The sequence below is a fragment of the Capricornis sumatraensis genome, chromosome 17 (assembly GCF_032405125.1).
Source record: "Capricornis sumatraensis isolate serow.1 chromosome 17, serow.2, whole genome shotgun sequence".
NCBI lineage: Eukaryota > Metazoa > Chordata > Mammalia > Artiodactyla > Bovidae > Capricornis > Capricornis sumatraensis.
Window position 1 is genome coordinate 72,377,202 of NC_091085.1, and position 26,791 is coordinate 72,403,992.

General features: G+C 52.3%; 1 protein-coding gene across 1 annotated transcript in view; it reads left to right on the forward strand.

Annotated features, from left to right (window-relative positions):
- MYO18B (myosin XVIIIB) overlaps nucleotides 1-26,791 on the forward strand; it is a 227,280-nt gene that overhangs the window by 40,951 nt on the left and 159,538 nt on the right. Inside the window, exons 12-18 of the mRNA XM_068989910.1 lie at nucleotides 6,312-6,485; nucleotides 9,760-9,850; nucleotides 11,697-11,889; nucleotides 14,997-15,077; nucleotides 17,101-17,248; nucleotides 23,352-23,511; nucleotides 26,052-26,235. Coding sequence (XP_068846011.1) covers nucleotides 6,312-6,485; nucleotides 9,760-9,850; nucleotides 11,697-11,889; nucleotides 14,997-15,077; nucleotides 17,101-17,248; nucleotides 23,352-23,511; nucleotides 26,052-26,235 — 1,031 coding nt within the window. The remainder of the gene's footprint in view (nucleotides 1-6,311; nucleotides 6,486-9,759; nucleotides 9,851-11,696; nucleotides 11,890-14,996; nucleotides 15,078-17,100; nucleotides 17,249-23,351; nucleotides 23,512-26,051; nucleotides 26,236-26,791) is intronic.

The window sequence follows — 26,791 nt, forward strand, 5'->3', positions numbered from 1 at the left end:
TTATCCTGCAGATCCTGCGCTTAGCTGTAACTGCACTGGCCCTTCCCAAGAATGCCCTGGGGGTAGATGCCCATTTCACAGGGGAGGAAACTGAGGCTCAAAGAGGTGACACGGTTTCCCCAACATCACCTGGCTTTGGCCAGCAGAGGTGGGATTTGAACCCGAGTAGTCTGTTTCTGGAATGTCGCCTTTTCTCGGGGCACCCATGGCCTTTCAGGCTTATCTCTTCCCTGCAGGTGGCCGCCTCCTTTACAGACCTCCAAACTGTAAACCTCTGCGTAAGGAGATATGAGCCAGATGCACCAGCGTTATAGATAGGTCACGTAACGGCCAGTGACTCAGCAGAAAAGTCACCTGGTCATCAATAAATGCAGGAGGCCACAGTAATTGATAGCAATTGAACTGACGGTGCCCAAGGGAAAGACGGTCGTGTCATTTTTTTCCTCTTTTTTTGTATTGAGCGTAAACAGGAAAACCTGCCTTTGCAGGTGGGTCTCAGCATCTCAGAGACTACAGCTCCATCACTGTCCCTCACTCGTTCCTTTTTCCTCTTTTCTTTCTCTCATTTCCCTTTGTTCATTCTTCTCTTCAAATCCTAGCTTTCTTTTTCTCAGCAGAGTGATCTTGGGCAAGTGACTCAGGTACAATGATTTGCCCAGGGTCACCTGCTTAATGGAGGACTCTTTCAGCTAAGCCACTGTTTCTTAAACCAGTGTCTCATGGGACGTTAGACCATCTTGGTCTGAAAGCATTCCCAGGCCATATCGGTCTGCATAGAACGTCCCCTTCTTGGAGTGTCATACCATATTCCTTAAAGGCTCTGAGATGTCCTGCAATTAAGAAACTTGTGTTACCAAACAATGGGCAAAGTGATACCACACAGCATCCATTTCTCCCCAGGGAACACCTGCTCTGAGGAGCCCTTTGGGAGACTCCGACCCTGGCCATGCGGCCGCTCTGTCCTGCTCCACAGTCCTCTGGTCACCCAGGGAGTTTCTCGCTCAGCCCTGCCCTCGGTAGCACAGTTCAGTGCAGTCCAGTTCGGTCCAGTCACTCAGTCGTGTCCGACTCTTTGCGACCCCATGAATCACAGCACGCCAGGCCTCCCTGTCCATCACCGACTCCCGGAGTTCACTCAGACTCATGTCCATCGAGTCAGTGATGCCATCCAGCCATCTCATCCTCTGTCGTCCCCTTCTCCTTCTGCCCCCAATCCTTCCCAGCATCAGAGTCTTTTCCAATGACTCAACTCTTCGCATGAGGTGGCCAAAATACTGGAGTTGCAGCTTTAGCATCAGTCCTTCCAAAGAAATCCCAGGGCTGATCTCCTTTAGGATGGACTGGTTGGATCTCTTTGCAGTCCAAGGGACTCGCAAGAGCCTTCTCCAACACCACAGTTCAAAAGCATCAATTCTTCGGTGCTCAGCTTTCTTCACAGTCCAACTCTCACATCCATACATGGCCACTGGAAAAACCATAACCTTGACTAGACGGACCTTTGTTGGCAAAGTAATGTCTCTGCTTTTGAATATGCTATCTAGGTTGGTCATAACTTTCCTTCCAAGGAGTAAGCGTCTTTTAATTTCATGGCTGCAATCACCATCTGCAGTGATTTTGGAGCCCCAAAAAATAAAGTCTGCCACTGTTTCCAGCAGCCCGTATGTGTAGACAGTTTCTGGGGATAGACAGAGGCACACAACCAAAAGAGCAGCATGCCAGGAATTTGGCTCTCTTTCAGAAAACCTTCTCTTGGCCTCAATAATTGAAGGGAGGTATGTGTCAGTCACTCAGTCTTGTTCCACTCTTTGTGACTCTACGGACTGTAGCCCACCAGCCTCCTCTGTCCATGGAATTCTTCAGCCAAGGATACTGGAGTGAGTAGCCATTCCTTTTTCCAGGGAGTCTTCCCAACCCAGGGATCGAATCTGGGTCTGCCTGCTGCTTTGGAGGCAGGTTCTTTACCATCTGAGCCGCCATGGAAGCCCAGTTGAAGGAAAAACCAAACCAAATCATGTTACATGGGATCAGCATCTGAGGCCGTCTCTGAGCCTTAGCATTGTAAATGGGTGCAGCTGCTGAGATAAGGGTTCATGGGCTAGAATCTCACGTAGGAGGTGATCCCAGGAAGCCCTGGGAGGGGCGTGGGGAAGGAAGACAGCCCTAAGAGCCTGTCACCAAAACCAGCTCCTTCTGCAGGCAGCTGGGGCTCCACTCTGCTAGAGGCCTCTGGGGGTCAGCAGAGCACAGCCTGGAGCCGCTGCTGCTGCTACTGCTACTAAGTCACGTCAGTCGTGTCCGACTCTGTGCGACCCCATAGACGGCAGCCCACCCGGAGCCACTGCTCTCAAAAGGCCTTACCTTTAGTCCCTGGGTCAGGAAGATCATGGCAACCCACTCCAGTGTTCTTGCCTGGAGACTCCCATGGACAGAGGAGCCTGGTGGCCTACAGTCCATGGGGTCGCAAAGAGTCGGGCACAACTGAGCAACTAACGCTTTCAAACTTGCAGTCACTGGTTGAGGGCTGGGGATGTTTGTTCCGTGGCACGTCCAGCCACACCCTGTGCTTGAGCAAATGTCCGTGCGAGCAAAGGCCCCCAGCAGAGGAAGCACAGGAAGCCCCGGAGCAGACGGTGGCGCAGCGGCAGCCTTCCTGCTCTGGTCCACCCACCATGCTGCCTTCTGAAGTGTGGCCCTGTTGCGTTTTGACTTGACCTACAGCCCACATGTGTGCTCAGGCCAGGTCTGAAATGTGAGATATTGGGGATACCAGAGCTGCCCCTAACCCCATGCCATGACTGGAGGGTCCAGGGACCTAGACTCAAGTGCTGGCTCAGCCATTTACGGCTGTGACTCAGGGCAGGGCGGTTCCCCTCTCTGGGTCTTGGTGGCCTCTGCTATAAATCAGGCCTAACAGCCTTCAGCCTGCACACCTCCCAAGACAGCTGGGAGATGAGCCAGGGTCATTCAACCTTCCTCCCGCTCCGTGTAGACACACCCAGGTGCATATTCCTCGGGGAGATGCACAGACTGTTTTTCACTGAGCAGAACTATAGAACTGGTGTCTGCAGGTAGTTCTTTCACAGAGAGCTGTTTCAAGGGTGGGCAGCCCCGTCAGACAACATTGTGTTTATGTAAATCCGGCCACGCACAGGCAGGTGTGAGGCCAGCGGTTACTGATACGTATTTTTCTGTGTGTCATGGGCCCTGAAGGCAAGCCCCCCGCTTCCTCTGGTGTTCCGCTGGAGGGGAGGCTTGCTGCGTCAGAGTTGAGGAAGTATGCTGCAGTACTGCATGCTACGGGCAATTTAAGAGATTCTCAAGGGGAATTTTAAGCCTTAGACTCTGATTTTTCGCTCCGTTCTGGTTTCAGAACAATATCCCTGTATGAGAGAAGGCTTTTCTGCACGGGCCCAGGGTCGGCACACTGAAACCTGAAGTCAGGAGGTGCTGAGTTCAGATCTTGCGTCTGCCCGTTACCAGCCACGAGACCTCAGAAGGTCGCTCTCTTTGTGGCTCAGTGTTCTCGTAAGCAGACCCTGGCTGCTCTGGTGCCCATGTTCCTGTCCAGTCTGCTTTCTCCCTGCCACAGGTGCCAGCCCAGGGTTCTCAGCCCCCTCTGAGAAGGCCTGGCCTCCACCCGGCTCTGTACAAAGATGTAGGGACCCACGGGGTTGGGTTTGGCGCCTGGCCAGCCTTCAGGGGGCTGGAAGCAGAAACGGGTTTTTCCCGGCAAGGCTCACTTGTACCTCCTGGGTTTCACCAGCAGGATGCTGCGCAGAGCACTTGGAAATATACCCCTTAATTTAGGTGGGACTTAAAGGCTTGCCCCGTCCACTTCCAGCTCCTCTTTTCAGACACAGCCATCGCTGAGCCCCTTTGTGAGCACTTGTAGCTCCGCAAGGCTATGGGTCACAGCAGGCAGGGTCTGGAGACCGTTTCAGAGGGTGGCAGTGGAGGCGATGGGGCAGGAGAGGGGCAGGGCGTCGGGCGCCTGGACACTTGTGTTCTGTTGAGTTCACTTTCAGCCCCATCCCAGGAAGAGGATGTCTCATTCAGGGTTAGTAGCCTGTAACGCCTCTCTGTAATGCTTGCTAATCTCCATAATTTTTAGCAAAGAGAAAGCAGACCTCAGGCTCCCAGGTGACTGTATCTAATTAGAATCTAATGGTATCTCTGTACGCACATTGTATTTATTTCTGCCATCTGTTTGTGACAAGTGATGGCGGTGTTGGTTCAAAGACTAGCCCCACCCCGTACTCGGGGCGGTAGGGGTGGGCAAGGAGAAACTGAAGAAAGCAGCCCTTCCAGATGGGAGTGTGGCAGGTGTAACACACAAGGCAACTGACACATGAGGCTTGTCTTAGGCGCTGCAAGGTGGGTGGGTCTCCGCCCCTGCCCTCCAGAATCTTAGGAGTTTATTGAGGGGCCGGCACTGGGCTGGGTCAGAGCCCTTCTGGACGGCCTCAGAAGCACCCTGCTGTCTCAAGGCTGCATCCCTGTAACAGTGCCCACTGCGGGAGTGGAGAGGGCTGGGTGGACATTTCAGGGGCAGGGAAAAGCTGAGGCCCCTCCAGTTGCCCAGGGCCAGCTCACAGGCCACCCGGGTGCCACGTCCTCTCAGTGACCACCCTCAAAAAATGGGCTCTCCGTTAAGATAGCGCTATATAACATTTCCTTTCACTAGGTACTTACAGAAAGTGAAAAGGTCAGTGATTCCACATCAAAGAAAGTCTTACCTAGGGTCATAATATTCTCAAGGTGATATTGAAAGAGACTTCCCTGGTGGCTCAGATGGTAAAGAATCCACCTGCAATGCAGAAGACCTGGGTTCAGTCCTTGGGTTGGGAAGGTCTCCTGGAGAATGGAATGGCTACCTGCTCCAGTATTTCTGCCTGAAGAATCCCATGGGCAGAGGAGCCTGGCAGGCTACAGTCCGTATTGATTTTGGGGAAATAGTTCTTCCATTTAGCCTGATTTCTGGTAACTTTTCTGAATCAGTTTTCTCATCTGTAAAATAGGAATGATACTGCTTTTAGGACTTTTGTGAAGATTCAGTAATAATAATAAGTAGTTAAGGCTTGTATGTACTGATTTTTTTCTGTGTCACACCTGGAACTCTAAGACAGGTGTTCTGACTCCAAAAGCCATGAGCCGAACAAAGATGACGTGTTGAACTAAATGGGGTCAGTGAGTGCAGCTGCTACCTCTCTTGTTACTGTCTTCGCCGTCATCACATCGTCCCCTCCACCATCCTCACCACATGGTCACCACCATCGTTCTTGCCTTCTTGATCATTTTTTAAAGTGGCAGGACTTTTTTACTAGCCACGTCACCTCTCTGGATCTGTTTTATTATATGTAAAATGGGAATTATTTCTAAAACGGAGGTAATAAAATAACGTTCTTGAGAGAATCAGCACTGAGTACCTGGTGTAGGAGGATCTTGATAAGCAGCGGCCCGCGCTCCGTCTTCTTGGGCTTCCCTGGTGGCTCAGCTGGTAAAGAATCCGCCTGCGATGCAGGTAGGCCTTGGTTCAATCCCTGGGTGGGGAAGATCCCCTGGAGAAAGAAATGGCAACCCACTCCAGGTGGATATTGTCAAAGCCCCAGATAAGGTCTTTTCCCAAACTTCCAAATCTTTCTTAAACCAGGCAGGTTTTTTAAGATGTCTGTTTGATGAATGATACCCTTATGATCTTTTTCTGATGGATTGAGAAGTCTCTGTTGGCAGCTGTGATTCTTATTTCAAAGAAAGAAACACAGATATGGGAAGATAGGAGATGGGAGAAAATTATTTTAAGTAGAACTGTAGTTCACCGTAGTAAATCATTAAATTTTAAAATCTGGATTACAAAATTAGTACAGAACCAGTGCAGAAAGCGTTTGAATCTATCTCCTTTTCCTTATTCACATAGCAGCTTAGAGTGATTTACACAGTTGATGCCATACTACAGTATGATTTTTTCTAGTCCTTTTCATTTAACATTACCATATAAGCATTGCCCATGTTGTATAGGTTTTGTTGCTGATGTTAAGTGACATTATGATAGCCCATAGAGAGGGTGATATTTTTAATTGTTTTGGAAAAGTGAACAGTGCAGGTGGCAGGGCAGTAGCACAAATGTGTCTCTTGGGAAGGCTGGCTCCTGCCTGAGGCCGTCAGCTGGGGCCAGGCCTCAGCTGTTCGGGCTCCTGCTGGGGGTGGGTGGCCCAGAGGCTGGGAGGTGGCGAGATTCTCCGAGGTTTTCTTGGACGCCTACCCGTCGCCCGCCCAGGACCTCACCGCCCTCCTCTGCTCTGTCCCCTGCACAGTGGGCCGGAAGCAGTTCATGCGCTTTGAGTGGGCCAGCCACGCAGCAGAGGCCTTGGGCTGCGAGTACGAGGAGCTGAACACGGCCACTTTCAAGCACCACTTGCGACAGATCATCGCGCAGGTGACGTCTGGGCCGAGCCGGCGGAGCCTGGAGGATGAAGAAGCCTGCTCAGGTACCATACCGCGGCCTCCCTGGGTGGGCTGGGTCCCTGCAGAGCCACCCTCTGGGGACACACCAGCACCCTTTCACTATTCATCAGGGATTTATCGAGGGTCTACTGTGTGTAGACCTTTGAGGTGCAGACGAAGCTGCTTCTCTGGAGATGGACTTGGCCCCTTCCTGCTCAGTGCTCTGTCCTGGTCAGAGGCTGCTGAAACCTAGGAGGGGGCCTGTGCTGCCAAGAGGGGGCACTAAGGACGGTGCCAGGGACCATGGCATCTCCACTGGGTGTGGTCTCTGCTGACCCCACTCTAGGTGGGAGACTGATCTGCCAGGACAGAAATGAGGCCAAGGTGGTCAGTCTGGCAGGGAGGACAGTAGATAAGGTCAGAGAGCTCACAGAATAGTCTATTCATGGAGTTTTCTTTTCAGACTGAGGGAAGCCATGGAGGGGCACAGGCAGGGGAATGGCACGATTAGTTTATTCTGCGTGAAGCCCAGCCTGGATGAAGAGCAAGGAGTGGGTGGGAACCGATGCAGCTCACCCTGGTGAGGTGACGGAGGCTGGGCAAGGGATGGGCAGACCAGATGGGCGGAGGTGGGTCAGCTCAGGTCTAGTTTACAGTTAGGGCTGTTGGCGTGAGCCCTGGGCAGAAGCAAGGGGCCAGGACGCCTTCTAGGGCTTGAGTCCGAGCAGCCGGAGGAACGCGGGTGCTTTGAACTCGTGGAGAGGGGCGAGCAGGAGCACACTTACACTGCGCCTGCACAGGCGCATCTGCTGAGTCCCGGGTCTGCAGCCTCGGCGGCCAGATACTTCGGCTGCAGGAGGTGAGGGCAGAGGACCCCTCAGAGGCCCGGGCGTCTCTGAGAACTCTCCAAGAGGAGCTCTCTGGAGACTGCAGAGTCTGGGCTTAGTGGGAAGCACTGTTTTGAACTGTGGTTTTAGCATCGTCTGTTAGAGGCCCCTTGGAGCCACAGGGCTGCTCTGCCTGCCAGGGACTTCAGCTTGACGGCTGATGTCGTGGACTTCACTGCCATCCAGTCCTGCGCTCTGGTGTAAGCTGGGGTCTGCCTAATAGTTACGCTTCCTCTCTGACATGGGTGCACATGTACAGGCACACACTTGTACCGTGTACAGGCATGTGCACACAAGCACGTGTGCACACAACTGCACTGTCACACGCACAGCACACACGTGCACACAGTGCGTATATGCACATACACACACACACACAGAAGCACAGTTACATGCATGCACTGCTTGGTGAAGCTGAGTCAACCTCGCAGGCTGAGATCTCAAGGGTAGATGTTAAGCAGGCAGGGGACCAGCAGGCTTGAGAGAGATGCTGGGAGGCTGTGGGTTGCCTAGCAACGACCCAGGTTGCAGGTGGAGTTAAAGCAGGGATGGAAAATGCTTTGGGGCTGCAGCGGGCAGCCTGGAATGTACAAGCAAAACTATTTCTCCAAGCCCTAGGGCCTGCAAATTTGCAAACTGTGTTTCCAGTTCTGTGGCTGGAACCAACACCTAAGGGTCAGTATTTGAGATACGAGCCCCACTCCTTACCCCACTCTGTTCAGTGCCCCTTAATCAGGCTGGCTGTTCTAATGGGACCCATGTGTGTTTATACAAAATTGAGGCCACCATTGTAATAGTTTTCTAAGTTTTTTTTATTCCTCCTAACACTATATGCAGGCACTTTTCCATCTCATTCAATATTTTTCCAGACCTGACTTGAAGTATTCTATTATATGGTTGGACTACAAATTATCTATCCCATTTGCTATTTTTTGGATATTCGAGCTGTCTTGAAAAAGTGATTTTCTGCCAATTTAATGAACAATTGGGAGAATGTATGTACCTAGAAATCTTTGTTTCTCTGCATATTTCAATACAATAAAATCCTAAGAGTAAAGTTATTAAGTCTAACATGTTACGGCTTCTGCTGTGAAACTGCCAAATTTCCCCCTAGAAAGAGGGAACAATAGATATTTACTGAGTACTGTGTGTCAGAAATTGGAATTTGGAGCCAACAGACTCAGAATCAGTCCTCATCCTTGGGGTGCTCTCAGTAGGGGGCAGGGTGGGAGACACAGACTAGCAAAATAAGCAGAAAGTGAAGACACGCTGCGGTCAGTGCTCTAAGACTAGGGCCCGTGTGTCCCCCGGTGGCTCAGGCACTTCGCTCAGCAGAACGTCCTCCGGCTTCATCCATGGTGGTGCAAATGGCAGGGTTCCCTTCTTTTTCACTTGTAAATAACATGCTACTCATATCAGAAATCTAAAGTAGTCCAGCTTACAGAGACACAGAGTAGAGTAGTGGTCACTGGGACAGGGGTAGAGTTGGAGAAAGGAGGCATTTTGATCACAGAGTACATAGTTTCATTCAGTCAAGATGAAAAACCCTGGAGGACAGACAGATGAAGCGATCAGTAGATGAACATGTCCTCTGTACAACAGAGTGCCTGCAGTTTGCAGTAATGTATTCTGTATGTAAAAATCTGTTAATATTATGTTGAAAGTTCCTCTCTCTCCCCCTCAGAGGTGATGGTTATGTTTATGGCGTATCTGTGGTGATGATGTCATGGGTTTATGCTTCAAACTTATCAGGATGTACGATTAAAATTGTACAGGTTTTTTGGTATGTCAATCGTATCTCAGTTTGAAAAGTAAATTTTTCAAAAAAGCAAGGGGGTGTCCCTGGTGGTCCCGTGGGTTAAGACTACTTTCAGTACCAGGGGCATGGGTTCTATCCTTGGTCAAGGAACTAAGATCCCACATGCTGCATGTAACAGCCAATGATAATAATAATAACAATGATAATAATAAGGGAGTCTGCAAACACCATTTACTTTCCAAGTAGCCCCGTGAGACTTAACCTAACTCAGTGCCATTTGGCCCTCAGTGTCTTTAGCAGTGAAATGGGCATTCCTACCTCCATAAAATAAAAATAAAGATTTTTTTTTAAAAAAAGGCAAGATAGTCCTGAGAATTGGCCTAAAGGGTTCGTGGCAGTGGTTACGGCAGGCTTCCCTGAGGAGGTGACATTGGGTTGAGTCCTGAGGGATGACCAGGAGATCACAATGGAGGCGAGGTAGGGTCAGGCCACACAGGACCCTGGAGGACCTGACAAGACACTTGAACTTGATCCTAAGGACGTGAGTAATTTCAGCAGCAGGGTGGTGTGTGTGCATGTGGTGGAAGGTTCTCTAAGGCCAGCAGTGACGTCCCTGGCCCCAGGCAAGGTCCTGACCGCAGGATGCCCACCCTCCTCTCTTCCCCACTGCAGGGCTCAAGATGACGGGCGTGGAGTGTGTGGAGGGCATGGCCTCCGGCCTGTACCAAGAGGTCTTTGCCACCGTGGTCTCGCTCATCAACAGGTAACGGCAACCTTCCCTCTGGTATAGAGGTGGTCTCTTTGCAGCAACATGAATGAGCCCAAGCCTGGGGAGTTTAGCAGAGTGGGGTTCTGTTGAGCTGGAGAGTGGGTTTTTGAGCTGGATGGTGCTGGCTTTAGGGCTGTGTGACTTTGGCAAATCAGCTCACCTCTCTGACCTCCCCTTGTGCATCTGTGAAATATTCAATAGGTCTGTTCCCCAGGGTCACTGCAGATATTAAAGAAGTCAATAAGGGACTCCTCTGGCGGTCCAGTGGTTAAGAATCTGCGCTTCCATTGCAGAGGGCACGAGTTCAGTCCTTGATCAGAGAACTAAGATCCTGCATGCCGCGTAGTACAGCTAAAAAGTAAATAAATAAAAATAAATTTAATAGGAAATCAATAAAAGATAAATTTTAAAATATCTGTGAACAACTCTTCCTAAATTGTGATCATAAAACACTGCAGATATCTGCAGGTAATACTACTGGGAGCCTGTGTTCTCGATCATGGGGAGTGCCGCTCTGAACCCTGGGAAATCTAAGCAGTTCCCAGTGGGGCCGATCCAGCGGTTGCGCAAGGGCTTCCCCCCCTCCTCCGAGTAAGTGGGAGGCGTCATTAGGCTTCCGACATCCTGTTCAAGGGGTGAGGCTGGCGCGTAGCAACAGCGCAGCTGGGGTTCTCTGTGGGCATAGAGTCGGCTCCCTCTCTTCCTGCTGGAGTAATTACCCTCTGAGATCGCAGACACATTATCTAGAAACCAGGGGATCGTGCGTGCTCAGGGGAAGAAGCATTTATCGGTGAATTGCAGGAAGCGGGTGGCTGCTTCCTGGTTGGCTCTGGCGTTCTGGGAGCCCGAATCCGGGAAATGGGTGTATTGGTGATGACGACACTTGCCCGTCCTGCTATTTACGAGCACCTAGCGGGCGTCTGGCTTTCTGAACGTTAACTTACTTAATCTTCAAGCATGTCTGTGTGGTGTGTCTTATTGGCCCCATTTTATAGATGGAAAACCTCAGCAAATAACAGCGAAGCGCGAGTTCAAACTTAGACCTCTCCAAAGCATATAACTGTTCATGCTGATGGGAATAATAGCAAAAAACACTGAGCGCTTACCACATTCAGAGCCACGGACGTTTTATCACACCTAGCCCTCCCACCAGCCTTCTGAGTTCGTCTCCATCATTAGCCCCTTCCACGGTGGACGTTCAGAGACATAGGGTGACTCTGCCAAGACACACAGCCCCACTATGGCTGAGCGAGGGTTGGAACCCACATGTGACTCTGTAAAGTCTCTTAACTCTTGGTTTTTGATGCAAATAGTCTCTTCTCCATCCACCCTCATAGGTTTGTCAAGAGGATCCAGGGAGGTGAAGCTTGAGAGAACTTTGTAAACTGAGGCAGATACTGAACAAAGTTGTTTTTCTGATGCCACATGTCACTAAGAAAGAAAAGGAGGCTCTAGTCCTAATGTTGTAGCAAATTTGTGGTGCAGCCTTAAGCAAGTATTTTATCCAGTCTTGGCCTGGTGGAGAGAGCTTGTGTCCTAATGGCCTGCAATGTCCAGGGGAGGCACATTCCATACTTCAGCTTTTTTTTCCTTTGCAGCCCCTGGGTCTTCCTATTCATCCCTCCCACCATTTAACATTGTGGGAAACCCATGCTCAGAGAGGTTAAGTGACTTTCCCAAAGTCACACAGCCCACAGGTAGTGTGTTCTGCTGGGTCTGCAGACCTGCCCAGCATGCTGCCCTGGTTTCTCCATCTCTGTGATGGGGGAGCAGGGGGCCTGGACCAGAAGGGCTCTAAGATTCCTTGTCCTCCAGGGGCCCCTCTCCTTTCCCCCCGCAGATCCTTCTCCTCCCACCACCTCTCCATGGCCTCCATCATGGTAGTGGACTCTCCAGGCTTTCAGAACCCCCGGCACCAGGGCAAAGACCGGGCCGCCACCTTCGAGGAGCTGTGCCACAATTACGCTCATGAGCGCCTGCAGCTGCTTTTCTACCAGCGGACCTTCGTCTCGGTGCTGGAGCGATTCCGGGAGGTATGGCTGGGCTGGGTTGGGGCTTCTGGTACTCATCCTGCGTTTAGCTTCATGCTGTCTGGTCCAGCACTGATTAAAACCCAAACTCCAGGCCTCACTGCCAGGGCCTCTGCTCCTCCCCCGTCTCCCTCTGTCTCCCATGGCCTCTTACAGTTCAGAGCTTGGGGCTCCGCAGGCCCTGCTCCCACAGCTAACCCTTGTTTGGGCTGAACAGTTCCTCTTCACCCACACACCCAAGCTGAACCGTTCTCCAGCAGTTAGGTTGCACCCTTCATGCCCGGCTATGGGTGAAACTCGTGGGGTTTGCACAGTCTCTGGATCATAACGTGGGAGCATCCAGCAAAGGTGAGTATGCAGCAGCCCTCCAAGGAGGCTCTGCATGCAAGTCAGGAAGCCTGTTCAGGCTCATTCCTGCATGCCTGCCTTCACTTATGTTGAAGAAAAAATTGAGCTGTAACATGTACACAGACAAGTGCCTAAATCCAGAGTGTACGTCTCGTCTCGGTGACTTTGTCCAGCTGAGCACACTCACGCAGCTACCACCCAGGGGAGAGGAGAGTATCGCCAGCATCCCAGATGCCCCCTGGCATCTATTCCCTCCTTCCTCCCTGGTGTTACCACGCCTCCTAAAGACCCTGTTTTGAACATTTGATGAAGTGGTCTAGAAAATGCCTAATCTGTATTAGGCCTTCCACACGTGGTAGCATCCATCATATTTTCCCCCATAATATTTCACTTTATTTAAAACACATTCTTTATTTAAAACCTGGCAAGTGCGAATGAGTGTCCAGAAGCAGAAAATACCACCTCCTTTACCCCAGCCCCCAGAGGCAACCCCTGTTCCGTGTGTCAGTATCTCACACCAGCCATTTCCCCGTACACGGCCTTCTCTGTAGATTTCACGTCCATCTGTACGCGATTCTGTTGTTTACTTTTTCCTCGTAGCATTATGTCGTTCAGATTCCCTCCCACCATTCACAGATCTTAGAAAGGATGCCTGTCTCTGGTTATGTCAGATTCTATCTCAGCTCTCCTTTGGACCCCTGGGTGATTCCCACATTTGTTCAGTAGCCAAGTCGTGTCTGACTCTTCGCAGACGCGACTGCCCATGGACTGCAGCACACCAAGCTTCCTGTCCCTTACCATCTCCCGGAGTCTGCCTGGGAGATTTCCACATCTATGCTGTTACAGACAACACCATGATGAGTATCTTTGAACATAGCGTGGTCTGGACATTTCTGATTACTTTTGTATGCCAGCTGTTATTTCCCAGAGTTTGTTTGCTCTCTCCAGCACTCAGCCCAGCACTTATTGGGTGCCCAGTAAATATTAGAAGGGTCTGCACTGAGTCATCAGTTCCTGATAACCTCACCGTGATTGCTGACAGCCCTGCAGGATGGACAGTATTAAGATGCTCTTGGGATCCTGGTCTGTATCCTTTCTTCTCGTACCAAGGCTAAAAGGATAGAAACAAAGAACCTGATTAAACATGGGCAAAGGGCTTCCCTGGTGGCTCAGTGGTAAAGAATCCACCTGCCAATGCAGGAGGCACGGGTTCAATCCCTGGTCTAGGAAGATCCCATGTGTCTTGGAGCAGCTAAGCCCGCACACCACATCTGCTGAGCCTGTGGTCTCGAGCCTGGCAGGCTCAACTGTCGAAACACGCACAGCCTAGAGCCCACGCTCTGCAACAGAAGCTGCTGCAGTGAGAAGCCCGCGCAACTAGAGTAGCCCCTGCATGCCGCAGCTGAGAAAAGTCCATGCAGCCACAAAGACTCAGCACAACCCAAGATAAATTAATTAAGAAGATTTTTAAACAGGCAAAGGAATTGAATAGCTATTTCTCCAAAGCAGATAAGCAAATGGCCCATAAACACATGAAAAGATGTTCAGCATCACTAGTTTAGGGAAATGCGAATCAAAACCACATTGAGATACCATTTCACACCCACTAAATTGAAAAATAAACAAAAAATAAGAGCTGCTGGGGAAGATGTAGAGGAGCTGGAACCCATGTGGACTGCTGGGAATAAAGAGTGGTGCAGCTGCCGTGGAAGACAGTATGGTGTTTTCTCAGAAAATTAAAAATAGAACCACCATTTGATCCAGAAATTCCACTTCTGGGTATCTACCCTAAAGGATTCCAAGCAAGGTCTCAAAGAGAGATTTGTACACCCGTGTTCATGACAGCATTACTCGTAATAGCCAAAAGGTGGGAGCAACGCAAGTGTCCATCAGCGAATGAATGGATAAGCATACGTGCTGTTTTCATACAAAGGGCTGTCATTCAACTATGAAAAGGAAGGAAATTCTGACACAAGCTGTGACTGGATGAACCTTGAGAACACTGTACTGAGTGCAGCAAGTCAGTCACAGAAGGACAAATCCTGTATGATTCTGCTCATGTGAGATGCTTAGAGTGGTCACATTCATAGAGACAGAAACCAGGAGAGGGAAACAGGGAGCTTGTGTTTACTGGATGCCGAGTTTCAGTTTTGCAAGATGGAAAGTTTTGGAGCTGGATGGTGGTGAAGGTTACACAACAATGTCAATGTGCTTTATGCCGATGAACTGTGCCCTTAAAAATGATTTAAATGCAGACTTCCCTGGGGGTCCAGAGGCTAAGGTGCTACACTCCCAATGCGGGGACCCAGGTTTGGTCCCTGGTCAGGGACTAGGGGCTTCCCTGGTGGCTCAGACGGTAAAGAATCCGCCAGCAGTGCGGAGGACCTGGTTTGGGAAGATGCCCTGGAGGAGGCCATGGTAGCCTACCCCAGTATTCTTGCCTGGAGAATCACCATGCACAGAGGAGCCTGGCGGGCTGTAGTCCATGGGGTCACAAAGAGCCGGACACGACTGAGCGCAGCACAGGGCAGGGGCAGGGAGACTAGACCCCACATGCCACAACCAAGACACTGCGCCACCAAATAAATAAATAGTTTAAATGGTAAATTTTATGCCACGTGTATACTACCACGATTAAAAATAACAATAAAAAGAGGCCAAGGTGTGATGACTAAAGCCCTCACTTCTCTCAAACCTCCTCCAGAAGCTTCTTCCCCTCAGCTCGCAGAAGGAACTAATACTGAACTTGTGTGACTTTCTAGGAAGATGTTCCTGTGCAGTTTGACCTCCCGGAGCCATCCCCGGGGACCACAGTGGCCGTGGTGGATCAGACTCCCTCGCAGGTAACCCAGGGCCCTGTGAACCAAGGCTCTCAGATGCCCCTCGGGCTTTTTATCGAAATACTGGCGGATTGGGGTCTTTGAGCTACTAGATCACAGCTCTGTTCACACCTCAAATGACCCACAGAGTGTTCAAAACACTGACCCTGGGGACCCCGTCCCAGATTCTGTGTTGATTGGTCTGAGGGTGTGGCCTAGACAACCAGCATTTCAGTCCCATCGGGTTGAGAGTCTGAGTCTGCGTCTTAGAACGCACTCACGCCTGGAGCTATGGGGCTCCAGGGCTGGACCCAGTGACCTCCAGGCACTGCCACCTGGGAAGGTCAGGTGTCCAGACGAAGATGCTGCGCCCAGCAGAGACCAGGACAGTCGGGGGCCCTGGGGATGGAGAATGGGGGTGATGCCGGATCCAGGCCCCTGAGCTCCCTGGGGGCAGACGGACTAGTCTGGGGGATCCCCGAGTCTTGGCCTCCCTCTCCCTGCCCCCAGAACCCACTGTGCTGCCCCTGATGTGCCGCTCTGCCCAGCCCTCTCTCAGCAGTCCATGACTGTCGCGCTGGAATTTGCCCTCCCTCGTTGCCCCACCCCCCAAGTCCCCCCACCTGCTGTAAAAGAAAGGGCTCCGGCTGGGGAACTTGCCGGGCTCCAATGGGATCTTGGTGACCTTGGGCGCGTCACTTCTCTCTGGACCTCGGCTTTCTCATCACCCAAGTGGGAACAACAGGTAGCACCACTGGGTTGTCCTGAAGACCCGTGAGGTCCAGGACAAACAGCCCCGCAGGGTGGGTGACACCCAGTAGGTGTCCTGCTGGTCACATTTCTCCTGCACTTGGACACCTTTTCCCGGTTCCCTGGCTTCTCTCAGCTCGCAGCGGCTGCACCTTGTCCTGCAAAGCACTCTCGACCGTGAGCCCTGCCGGCCCTTCGCGGCTGCTTCTGCCGCTCCCTGGTGCCCCTGTCCCGGTCCTGCTTCCTCCCCGCCTGGGAGGGGCGAGCCTGAGGGACCACCCAGACAGTGTGAGGAGGAAAAGATCCTGGTGTCCCCAGGACTCCTGGGCAGTGGCTGGAACAGCTGGGAGGGGCTGGCTATAGATTTCAGCTCCAGCAAGAGGCCATGGTGAAGACCCAGGATCCCGGGGACACATCCACTTGTGCCTGGGCCTCTCCATGTGACCCTGGACGTGTCGCTTCCCCTCGCTGGACCCCTCTCAGTGGGGTGTGGACTGATATTCCTGTGTCAGAGCGAGCAACTGTCCTGGTTTACCAGGGATGTTGCTGACCTTGGCATTGAAATCCTCATGTCCTGGGAAGCCCTTGACCCTGGGCACACTGGGACCATTGGCCATCATACACATCACATTTCCTCTTTAACTGGTTGACACCATGTTCGGATGCATTAGCTCACAGGGGACCCTTGGATAAGCCCTGCAGATCCCCAGGCCTCTCCCCGTTTCCCACATGTGGAGATGCAAGGTCACCTGGAGGGTCTCTGATGCCAGTGCTGGATTTAAAATTTCACATTTGTGTGGTTGAGGCAAGTTCACTTTCTCTAAGATGTTCTTGGTGCCTTTTTCCTCTCAAGATTTTACTGTAAAAAATAAGAGGACGTGATGGGGATGGGATTCATCCTTTCATGTTAGGCTGTGCACAAGGAGACCAGCTGCCCGTGTGGAGCCAGGGATGTGTGGTGGGCAGAGGGCTCGCTCGGGTTAAACCCTCACCTTGGAGGACCGCGTTGTCAGTCTCCATTTTGCGGAAGGAGAGATGAGCCTCAGAGAGGGGCAGTAAGTTGCCCAGGGTCATCCAGGAGATGCAGACAGGCAGGATCCAGACCCTTGTAACCACGAGATTGGTAGTCCTGTGGCTTCTCCACTGAGAGTCTGGGGGTGAGCGGAGCGTGGATCCAGAGCAGCACGTCTGCGTCATGATGCCTGGGCCACAGACCCCCGACTCCCTAGGTGGGACGAGAAGCCCAGGCCTGGCCTCTCTCGGGGGGCTCCTCAGTGTATCCTGGGTCTCCCACCAGGTGCGCCTGCCAGCCGGAGGAGGTGCCGAGGACGCCAGGGGCCTGTTCTGGATCCTGGATGAGGAGGTCCGGGTGGAGGGCTCCCAGGACAGCGTGGTGCTCGAGCGCCTCTGTGCCGCCTCTGAGAAGCACGGAGCTGGAGCTGAAGGTGAGGGAGGGAGCCAGCGGGGCGGGGGCTGCCGAGGCCTGCCCAGGAGTTGGCCTCTCTCCTCGAAGGCCTGACGAGGCCTGCACTGGGGGCTGTGCACCTGCCTGGGCGTGCGCGCATCCATCCGTGCATTCACCACGCGCTCTGAGCGGGCTCTAATCTACACGGAGGCAAGCAGCTTGATGGGGCCCCTGTCCTTGCTGGGGAGCAGCAGGGGAGGGAGAGGACACGCTGACACGTGAGTGCGTGCGAGCCTGCTGAGCCTGAGACGGCAGACGGGCCTGCTGGTGGGCGTCAGGCGGACCTCACTTCTCCGGCAGCCAGGGGCTCTCAGGGGAGAGGCCTGCAGGGAAACCTGACGGGGAGCCAGGTGTGCAGTGCAGGACAAACAGGGAGCTGTCGTACGGGCTCAGACCTCCAGCCCTGGCAGGCCTCGCAGAAAACATTGGCTTTAACCCAAGCAATGAGCAGCCATGCGGGATTCTAGGCAGTGGGAGCAATGGTCAGAGTCGAGTTCTAGAAGGTTCCCCAGACTGCACTGTGGAGACAGGAGAGGAAGGCAGCTGGGAAGTGAGAGGAGCTGCCTCCCTGGGGAGGTGGGCAGGCTCCAGAGTTGCCGAGCACTGGCTGATGGGCTGGGTTGGTGAGAGGAGAAGTGCAGGGGAGTGGACGCTTGGAGCTGAAACTGAGTTCAGAGGCCATGGGGTTTGGCATCCATCAGCTTTCAGTTCAAGTCCATCTATTTGCATCTATTTGTAGTTCCACCAAATCAATCTCACAGCATTTTGAACAATGGAGATGGAGCTCGCCCTGGCTGCCTTCTCTCCAGAATTTCTACTGCCTTGGTGGGGTGAGGGGATGTACCCACAGAACTCGGTCATCAGCTGCCAAGCGCTGCAGTTGTTACTGATGAGGCCGAGGCTGTGATACAACGAATATCATCCCCGTCTTCCCAGGGGCTGGAGGAGTGCTGTGTGCACTCCATGCAGGGGCCGGGCTTTGTGTAGAGTGTCTGGTTGAATTCTGTCCCATATTTAGAGGTCCGTATCTTACCCCCCTGCCCCGACCCCAGGATGAGGAAAGTGAGCTCCAGAGAGAGGCTTGTAGAGAATGCTTGTCTGTGATCACCCAGACACTGCATATCAGAAGGCAGATTCAACACAGCCATGTCTGCCTCTCGGCCTCGAGTGAGCCCCCTTCCACCCGGACACCCCCAGGCCTGTAAGAAGACAAATGCACTGTGGGGTCTTCTAGGCCCCACCTGACATGGCAGTCAGATTGTGGGCTTGTTCATTCACCGGTTCCTTCAGCAAATACTTCTGGAGCGCCTTAAATGTAGGCTGAGAAATAAACCTGTGAACAAAACAAAAATGTCCACCCGAGGGACTGACATTCCAGCAGAGGAGATGGATGAGAAAGAAAAACACCAAAATCTGTAAGAAGACACTGAGGACCACAGTTCTAGTTTGAATCACTAACGGAACGAAGGCTGGCAGTGAAGATGCCCAGGGATTCGGCCCTGGGACGTCCCGGGGACAAGGCTTGTGTCCAGCAAAGGTAGCTGGGGAAGAGTGGCTGGGGATGTCAGAGGGGGGATGAGAGGGTGTGGCGTTCTGGAAGCCTCAGGAGGAGGGACAGACCAACCGAGTTAAATGCTACTTGAAAGTTTGAGTGAGGCGTGGCTGAAGAATGGCCGTGACTTGGCTGCGTGGAGGTCCCTGGCCACCGAGAAAAGTGCAGCTCCGATGGGAGTATTTGGGGTGACCTTCTTACTGGAGTGGCTTATAAGAAATTGGGGGAGGAGCTGGAGAAAGACGTGGACAGCACTCAGCGCTGCTGGGGTGGAGCCTCTGTCCGGGACACGGGAGCGCTTCTGCACCTGATGGCTCCCGCTGCTCTCCTGGGGCCACACCCAGAGCATCAGTGCCCACATGGCTCCTGAGAGCTTGTCTCTGCGGCGACTGGCCTGGGCCCAGCGGGGGCTGTGCCTGGGGCCCACAGTACTCTCAGGGGTCCATGACAGTCTTTTAATTTCTGTTACAAGTAGAGGAAAAAATGGACTTTAAGGCAAATACATGTTTTAAGTTTATATTGTGGACTGAACTGGATTCCCCCTCCTCAAAAATTCTTATGTTGAATTTCTAACCCCTAGCACCGAGGATGGAACTTTCTGTAGATCAGTTCAGTTCAGTTCAGTCACTCAGTCGTGTCCGACTCTTTGCGACCCCATGAATTGCAGCATGCCAGGCCTCCCTGTTCATCACCATCTCCCGGAGTTCACTCAGACTCACGTCCATCGAGTCCGTGATGCCATCCAGCCATCTCATCCTCGGTCGTCCTCTTCTCCTCCTGCCCCTAATCCCTCCCAGCATCAGAGTCTTTTCCAATGAGTCAACTCTTCAGATGAGGTGGCCAAAGTACTGGAGTTTCAGCTTTAGCATCATTCCTTCCAAAGAAATCCCAGGGCTGATCTTCAGAATGGACTGGTTGGATCTCCTTGCAGTTCAAGGGACTCTCAAGAGTCTTCTCCAACACCACAGTTCAAAAGCATCAATTCTTCGGCACTCAGCTTTCTTCACGGTCCAACTCTCACATCCATACATGACCACAGGAAAAACCATAGCCTTGACTAGACGGACCTTAGTTGTCAAAGTAATGTCTCTGCTTTTGAATATGCTATCTAGGTTGGTCATAACTTTTCTTCTATAGATACTGGGTCCTTAAAGAGGTAAGTAAGTACAACTAAGGTCACTGTTCAGTTCAGTCACTCAGTTGTGTCTGACTGTTTGCTGACCCATGGGCTGCAGCACGTCAGGCTTCCCTGTCCATCACCAACTCCTGGAGCTTACTCAAACTCATGTCCATTGCATCAACGATGCCATCCAGCCATCTCATCCTCAATCATCCCCTTCTCCTTCCGCCTTCAATCTTTCCCAGCATCAAGGTCTTTTCCAAAGAGTCAGTTCTTTGCATCAGGTGGCCAGAGTATTGGAGTTTCAGCTTCAGCATCAGTCCTCCCTATGAATATTCAGGACTGATTTCCTTTAGAATGGACTGGTTGAATCTCCTTGCAGTCCAAGGGACTCTCAAGAGTCTTCTCCAACACCACAGTTCAAAAGCATCAATTCTTTGGCACTCAACTTTCTTTATAGTTCAACTTTCACATCCATACATGACCACTGGAAAAACCATAGCCTTGACTAGACGGACCTTTGTTGGTAAAGTAATGTCTCTGCTTTTTAATATGCTATCTAGGTTGGTCATAGCTGTTCTTCCAAGGAGTAAGCATCCTTTAATTTCATGGCTGCAGTCACCATCTGGTGTGATTTTGGAGCCCAAAAATATAAAGCCTCTCACTGTTTCCACTGTTTCCCCATCTATTTGCCATGAAGTGATGGGACTGGATGCCATGATCTTTGTTTTCTGAATATTGAGTTTTAAGTCAACTTTTTCACTGTCCTCTTTCACTTTCATCAAGAGGCTCTTTAGTTCTTCACTTTCTGCCATAAGGGTGATGTCATCTGCGTATCTGAGGTTATTGATATTTCTACCACCAATCTTGATTCCAGCTTGTGCTTCATCCAGCCCAGCATTTCACATGATATACTCTGTATTCAAGTTAAATAAGCGGGGTGACAATATACAGCCTTGACATACTCTTTTCCCGATTTGGAACCAATCTGTCGTTCCATGTCCAGTTCTGACTGTGGCTTCTTGACGTGCATACAGATTTCTCAGGAGGTCACCGTGGTGGGTCCTAATTTAATATGACTGGTCCTTCAGAGGAGAGATTAGGACACAGAAGTGCACAAAGAAAGACACAGGGAAAAGGTATCCATCTGCAAGCCAAGGAGAGAGGCCTCAGTGAAACCAACCCTGCCAACACCTTGACCTTGGGCTTCCAGCCACATAGTCTGTAATGCTTTGTTATGGCAGCTGTAGCAAACCAATATAATATACTTATGTATTATTAATATCAATCCTTCTTTGTACTGACACAGTCATGAAGTATAATTTTGTGTTCTTGTATATATGTACACGACCCTGGACTGCCCTCACCCTGGAGGTGGGGGTCATAGTGCTTGGTGTGATGCTGCCCATGATTCTCTGTTCCAGAAGGTCACCTCTTTTTTCTGAGGTACTGGCCACTGCCACCAGGAGGGGCAGTCGGAACTGCTATTTGTGGGGCCTTAGTCTGAGCCGGGCCGTGTGGGCACCGTCACACCGCACCTCTGGGGAGTACCTGGGGCCTTGGAGAGGCCTGATGACTGACCAGGGTCCTGTGGGCCCTGTCTTCAGGAAGTGTCTCCAGGGTTCTGGAATGGTTATTTTCTTCCTGGGAGACTGTAGAGGCGGAAACTCACCCAGACCCACAGAAAGCCAAGAGACAGAGCTGTTAGCAGCCTACCCAGGCACTGGACCTGAGCGTCCTGGGTTGGACCCGTGCTCCACTAGTTAGCTGCAATGTGTGTGCATTGTAGGAAGTCGCCTCCTTCCTCGCCTGTGAGATGGTGACACCCCCGGCCCTGGGGTGAGGAGAGAGGGGCTCGGGTGCACCCAGAAGCATTAGTAAGGCCTCCTCCTTCGGCTCCCTGCTCGGCGCTCCTCCACAGAGGCCTCCCTGACCCTGTCCGCTCTGTAGCCGCACTACTTCCTTCCTGGCGCCCTGCTCGTCTCCTTCAGGGCCCCTTCTGGGTTCTGGGATCTTTGGCGACCTGTTCTCTTGGCTTGCTTCTCATCAGCCCGACGGCCTCCCTATATGCGCCCCACTCCTCCAGGTCAGATGATACCTGTCTTCTGCTCTGCCGTCTCCCCAGGGCCTGGGCCAGAGCAGGGCCCCGTGGACCCCTGCCATTGCCCCCTCCCTACCCATCCCCTGCTCTGCCCTGATGCAGAATCGAGTGAACCAGAGTTCTCAAATGGAGTGTTTCCTGGATCCTGACATTTAGGCTAAAGACACAGAAAGCGGGGCCAGAAGCAGAGGTGTCCTGCAGGGTGTGGTGGGGGCAGGACTCGAAGCCCTTTTCCTCTCTCTGTGAGACCTGAAGACGCAGGAAGGCTCTCGGGTCCCAGGGGAGAGATTCTTGTCCTGGACTGACTGATAGACACATTAACTCAGACATTTTGGTATTAAAAAAATTATTTTTTGCCTCTGGGGCTTTCCAATTAACTCTGAGTTAATGAGAACATTCACTCAAGCAGAATACGGGGGCTCGCTAGCTGTTGCCTCTCACTTATGGTGGACGCTGGGCGGAGGAAGAGACCGAGGCTCAGAGGTTTTCGTGGTTTGGCCCCTGTCCCACTATAAAAAAACGGTCAGGTCAGGATTTGAACCCAGGTCTTCTCTAACTGCACGCCCCTTTATTTCTCCCACTATGTCCCTTGGAACCAGGTGTCCACCAGCATCTCCCAAGAATTTGCTGTGCGTTTATTTGGCAACTGGTATTCTAGACAATTTTAAGTGGTACCTACACGTATTTTCAAAATATTTAATAATTGTGTATTTATTTCCATGAATATTAGAAAGTAAATATAGCTGGCACACCAAACCTGCAGTATAATGCTTATTTACAAATGGATTTTACCTGTAAAACTGTGAGTCGATTGAAAGAAAACATAAAAAAACGGTTCAGGTGATTCATGGTTCTGGCTAAAATCACAAAGATGGTACGTGCTAATGGTAATTGGGGAATGCAGGTATCTTTGATTTAAGAAAGCAAGGAGGAGGGGCTTTCCTGGTGGTCCAGTGGTTAAGACTTTGCCTTCCAATGTAGGGGACCTGGGTTAGATCTCTGTTTGGGGAACTAACATCCTGCATGCCTCGAAGCTGAAAAATCAAAATGTAAAACAGAAACAGTATTGTAACAAATTCAGTAAAGACGTTAAAAACAGTCCACATCAGAAAAACTGACAGAGGAAGCAAGGAGGAACAGAATGCAGGTTGGAAGCTGTGCATGGAAATGCACAAAGCCGGGGAGACGCAGTGCCCAGAACTGATAGCTTGAATCACATCAAAATGGGAAAAGCGTGGTCTCAAAGACGCCAAGTGATGACAGAGTGTCCCCGCTAGGCCCCGGCACTCACGCCCTGTGTCTGCTTTCAGGAGCCTCTGCCCTCCGGACCTGTGAGCAGCCCCTCCAGTGCGAGATCGCCCACCAGCTGGGGCACGACCCTGTGCGCTATGACCTCACGGGCTGGCTCCACAGGGCCAAACCCAACCTTTCAGCCCTGGATGCCCCCCAGGTCCTACAGCATTCGAACAGGTGAGCCCAGCCAGGGCTGAGGATGGGTGGGGGGCATTCGAGGTGCTGGGGCCGTGCAGTCATAGCAGCCCAGTCAGTGATGGAGGGCTGGTACAGGGACCCTTCCCTAATGACACAAAGACCTGTAACTCTAACAAGCGCAATTCAGCATCTCCTGGGACTGGCCTGAGTCCAGCCAAGGAGGAAAGCTGGCCGTCTGGGGAGGTGGAACAAAAGCTAGGAAGCTGTGACTTCTTATTCATTAAGTATCTGGGAGATGATGTGACTGGAAGGACTTTTATGGACATCCTCCAACTAGGGGATCATAAAACCGAAGTGATAACTTTTTGCAGCCTGAAAAAAGCTGACTGCATTTCTTGACTGCTCTGCTCAGACGTGCTGGCAGAGGGCTGCCTTGAATTCAGAGAGCTATTGGAAAATGCTTGTTGGGGGAGTGTGTGCATGTGTGAAGCTGAGACCACGTTTACTAACTCCCTGCTGTGCACCTGGCATCAGAGGAAACACTTGATAAGGGTCTTTAAATATATGTGTATTTACCTGCTTATTTATTTGACTGTGCTGTGTCTTTAATTGCAGCATGCAAATCTTGTTCCCTGACTAGGGATTGAACCCAGGCCTCCTGCATAGGGAGCAATAAGTCTTTTAGCCACTGGGCCACCAGGGAAGTTCCTATAAGGGTCTTTTTAATCCTTACGACAACTGTATCCCTAGCCCCATTTTATGAATGAGAAAACTGAGGCCTCAGGAGGTGACGTGGTCCACCTGTGACCACATAACAGAAGAGTGGCGGAGCCAGAGTACAGTTTGGGTCTGAGTGGCCATTGGAAGGCGTTCACAGAGCCGGGTGGTCAGAGTCGATTGGAAAAACCTAGTGGGGGCTCAGGGAAGCACAGCTCCCAGAGAGAGAGCTAGTCAGAGGACAGGGCAGAAGGAAGAGTAACAGGCACATAGAGTGCTGTATGGGGAGCCAGGGCACCTGAGTCCAGCCCAGCCCCGTGCCCCCTGGGTGACTGTGGGCAGCCCCTTTCCTTCTCCGGGGTTTCTCGCTTCCTCCTCTGCAACCTCAGGGTTTTTTGGGTGAGGCCACATTGCACAGCTCTGGAGTCAGGCAGATGCTCAGGTTCTGCTTTTGCCTTTTTTAAGCTGCATGACCCAGGCCTCAGTTTCTCAGTCTGAGAAGTAGGAATGATGCTGCCACGCTTACAAGTGTGATGTAAGGCTTTGGTGACGTAACAGAGTGGATGGCTTATTAAGGAGCCTGGGTCATGGTTACCCCTCAACACACGTCTTGTGGCCTCCTTGTAAATCCCCCTGCTGCTCAGAAACCCTCCAGCTGCGTGAGGGGTGCAGGGGTGGGGAAGGGCAGGCACACCTTGGTTAGCCAGGTGGCCTGGTGAGTGTGGAGCCTTCGGGGACAAGGAGTGGCGTGTGCTCACGAGGAGGAGAGGATGGCAGGTGTGGCAGTAAATGCCAGCAGGGTGTCTTGCAGGCTTGCGAGCCATGGGTTGCGAGTTTGAGGGCAGACAGCGCTCCTTAGCCCGTGGTTCTGCAGTCAGGATCCCGACCCACCAGGACTGCTTGTGTAGCATTGTGATTCCCGGGCCCCTCTAGTCTCTCGGGGATGCTGGGGGTGTTCCCGGGAGGTGCTCATGCTCACTCAACCTTTGTGGCGTGTATCGGGAGGTCCAGAGAGGACCCGTGACTGCCCCAGGCCACACCGCACACTGCAGACCAGAGGTCGGGTCTCCCAGCGCCACTGATGGGGCCATCCTCATGCAGGGTCAGGGCTGTGGGCACCACCTCCTCTCCCTGTACCAGGCAGGGTGCCCACAGCCTTCCTTCTCAGGGCTTCGGCCTCCAGGGGGCTCTCCAGGCTGTCTCCGCAGACTTCTGTTCCAACATGAGCATCTTTGCACCATTGTCAGCCTGCGTGCTCCACAAGGCATGGAACTGCTTTTAGCAACCTCAGTGCATCTGTCGAGACTCATTTTCTTAATGGCTGTGCAGTCAATTGGGCCCAGAGCGGGGATGGATAAGGCTCTTTAGGGCTGGTCTGGGTGGGGCCTGGATTTGCAGGGGAGTCGCCCACAGGCCTCTAGTGGAGGGGAGCGGCCGGGGCAGCCAGGAAGCCTGAGGCCTTCCCTGGGTCCCAGCTTTATCCTGGGGCTTGGTAGGGTCTCCTCAGTGCTCAGACTGTCTGTTGGACAGATAAGCACCTGCTGTGCTCAGACCAGTTCTAGAGATAACTGAGGTGATTTTACCCTCTAAGAAAGTGCTGGCTGGGCAGAGTTCCTGCAGGTATGTAAGTGATGGGAACATCCAATAGAAGGAAGATGCTCTGAGGTTAGGAGAGGGAGAGAGGCATGGAGGAAGATGCTGGTGTTTGTCCCTGAACAAAGGATCATCTGGCAGAAGGGACTATGAACAGACTTGGCAGCTAGGACGTGGTTTCAGGAAGCAGATGTCCAGAGGCAAGGGGGTCCCCTTCGCTCGCCCCCAAACCCCTGAAGCCCCTCTCTCTCTCCCCGCCTACCTGCCAGGGAGGAGCTGAGGACCCTGTTCCAGTCCCGGGCCAAGCTGTCCCCCGTGTGCCGGGCCGTGGCCGGCCTGGAGGGCACCTCCCAGCAGGCCCAGCAGCGGAGCTGCGTGGTGCGGAGGACATTCGCCAGCAGCCTGGCCGCGGTGAAGAGGAAAGCCCCCTGCTCCCAGATCAAGCTGCAGATGGTGAGTGGGGTCCTGTTCTCATGGGGTGGGGGCCTCCCCACCCGCCCCCAGGGCGAGTTATCCAGCTGCACCAGCTCTGAGCTCCCCAGTGGGCCTGCAGGGATAGGCAACCAACCCCCATGCTCCACCGAGGAAGAAGCTGAGAGGCTCAGGGCAGCACAGTGACCTGTCCCAGTCTGAGGCCTAAGCCTCAGCTCCTTGGTTTCACTTGAGCAGCTTCAGGAAGTTGTCAGGAATCAGGTCGCCTTCCTGATCAAGGTGGCAAACATCGCAGCCAGCCCTCTTCTGCCTGCCTCCCTCCCTCCCCTCTCAAAGGCTGGCATGTCCACCTCCAGGCTCCCCGTAGAGAGGGCGGTTGGGCCCAACCCTGGTGTGAAGATGTCACCTGGACACGGTAATCCAGTAACAAGAGATTAGGCTGAGTTCAGGAGGGCAGGACACGGGAAGGAGGGCTTGAGGAGACGACTCATAGCATCTTGTCCTGGAAAAGCCCTCAGCCTAGGTTCTGGGCTCTAATTTTCTTCTTGGGTGACTGACCCCCTCTGCTTGGGGCCAC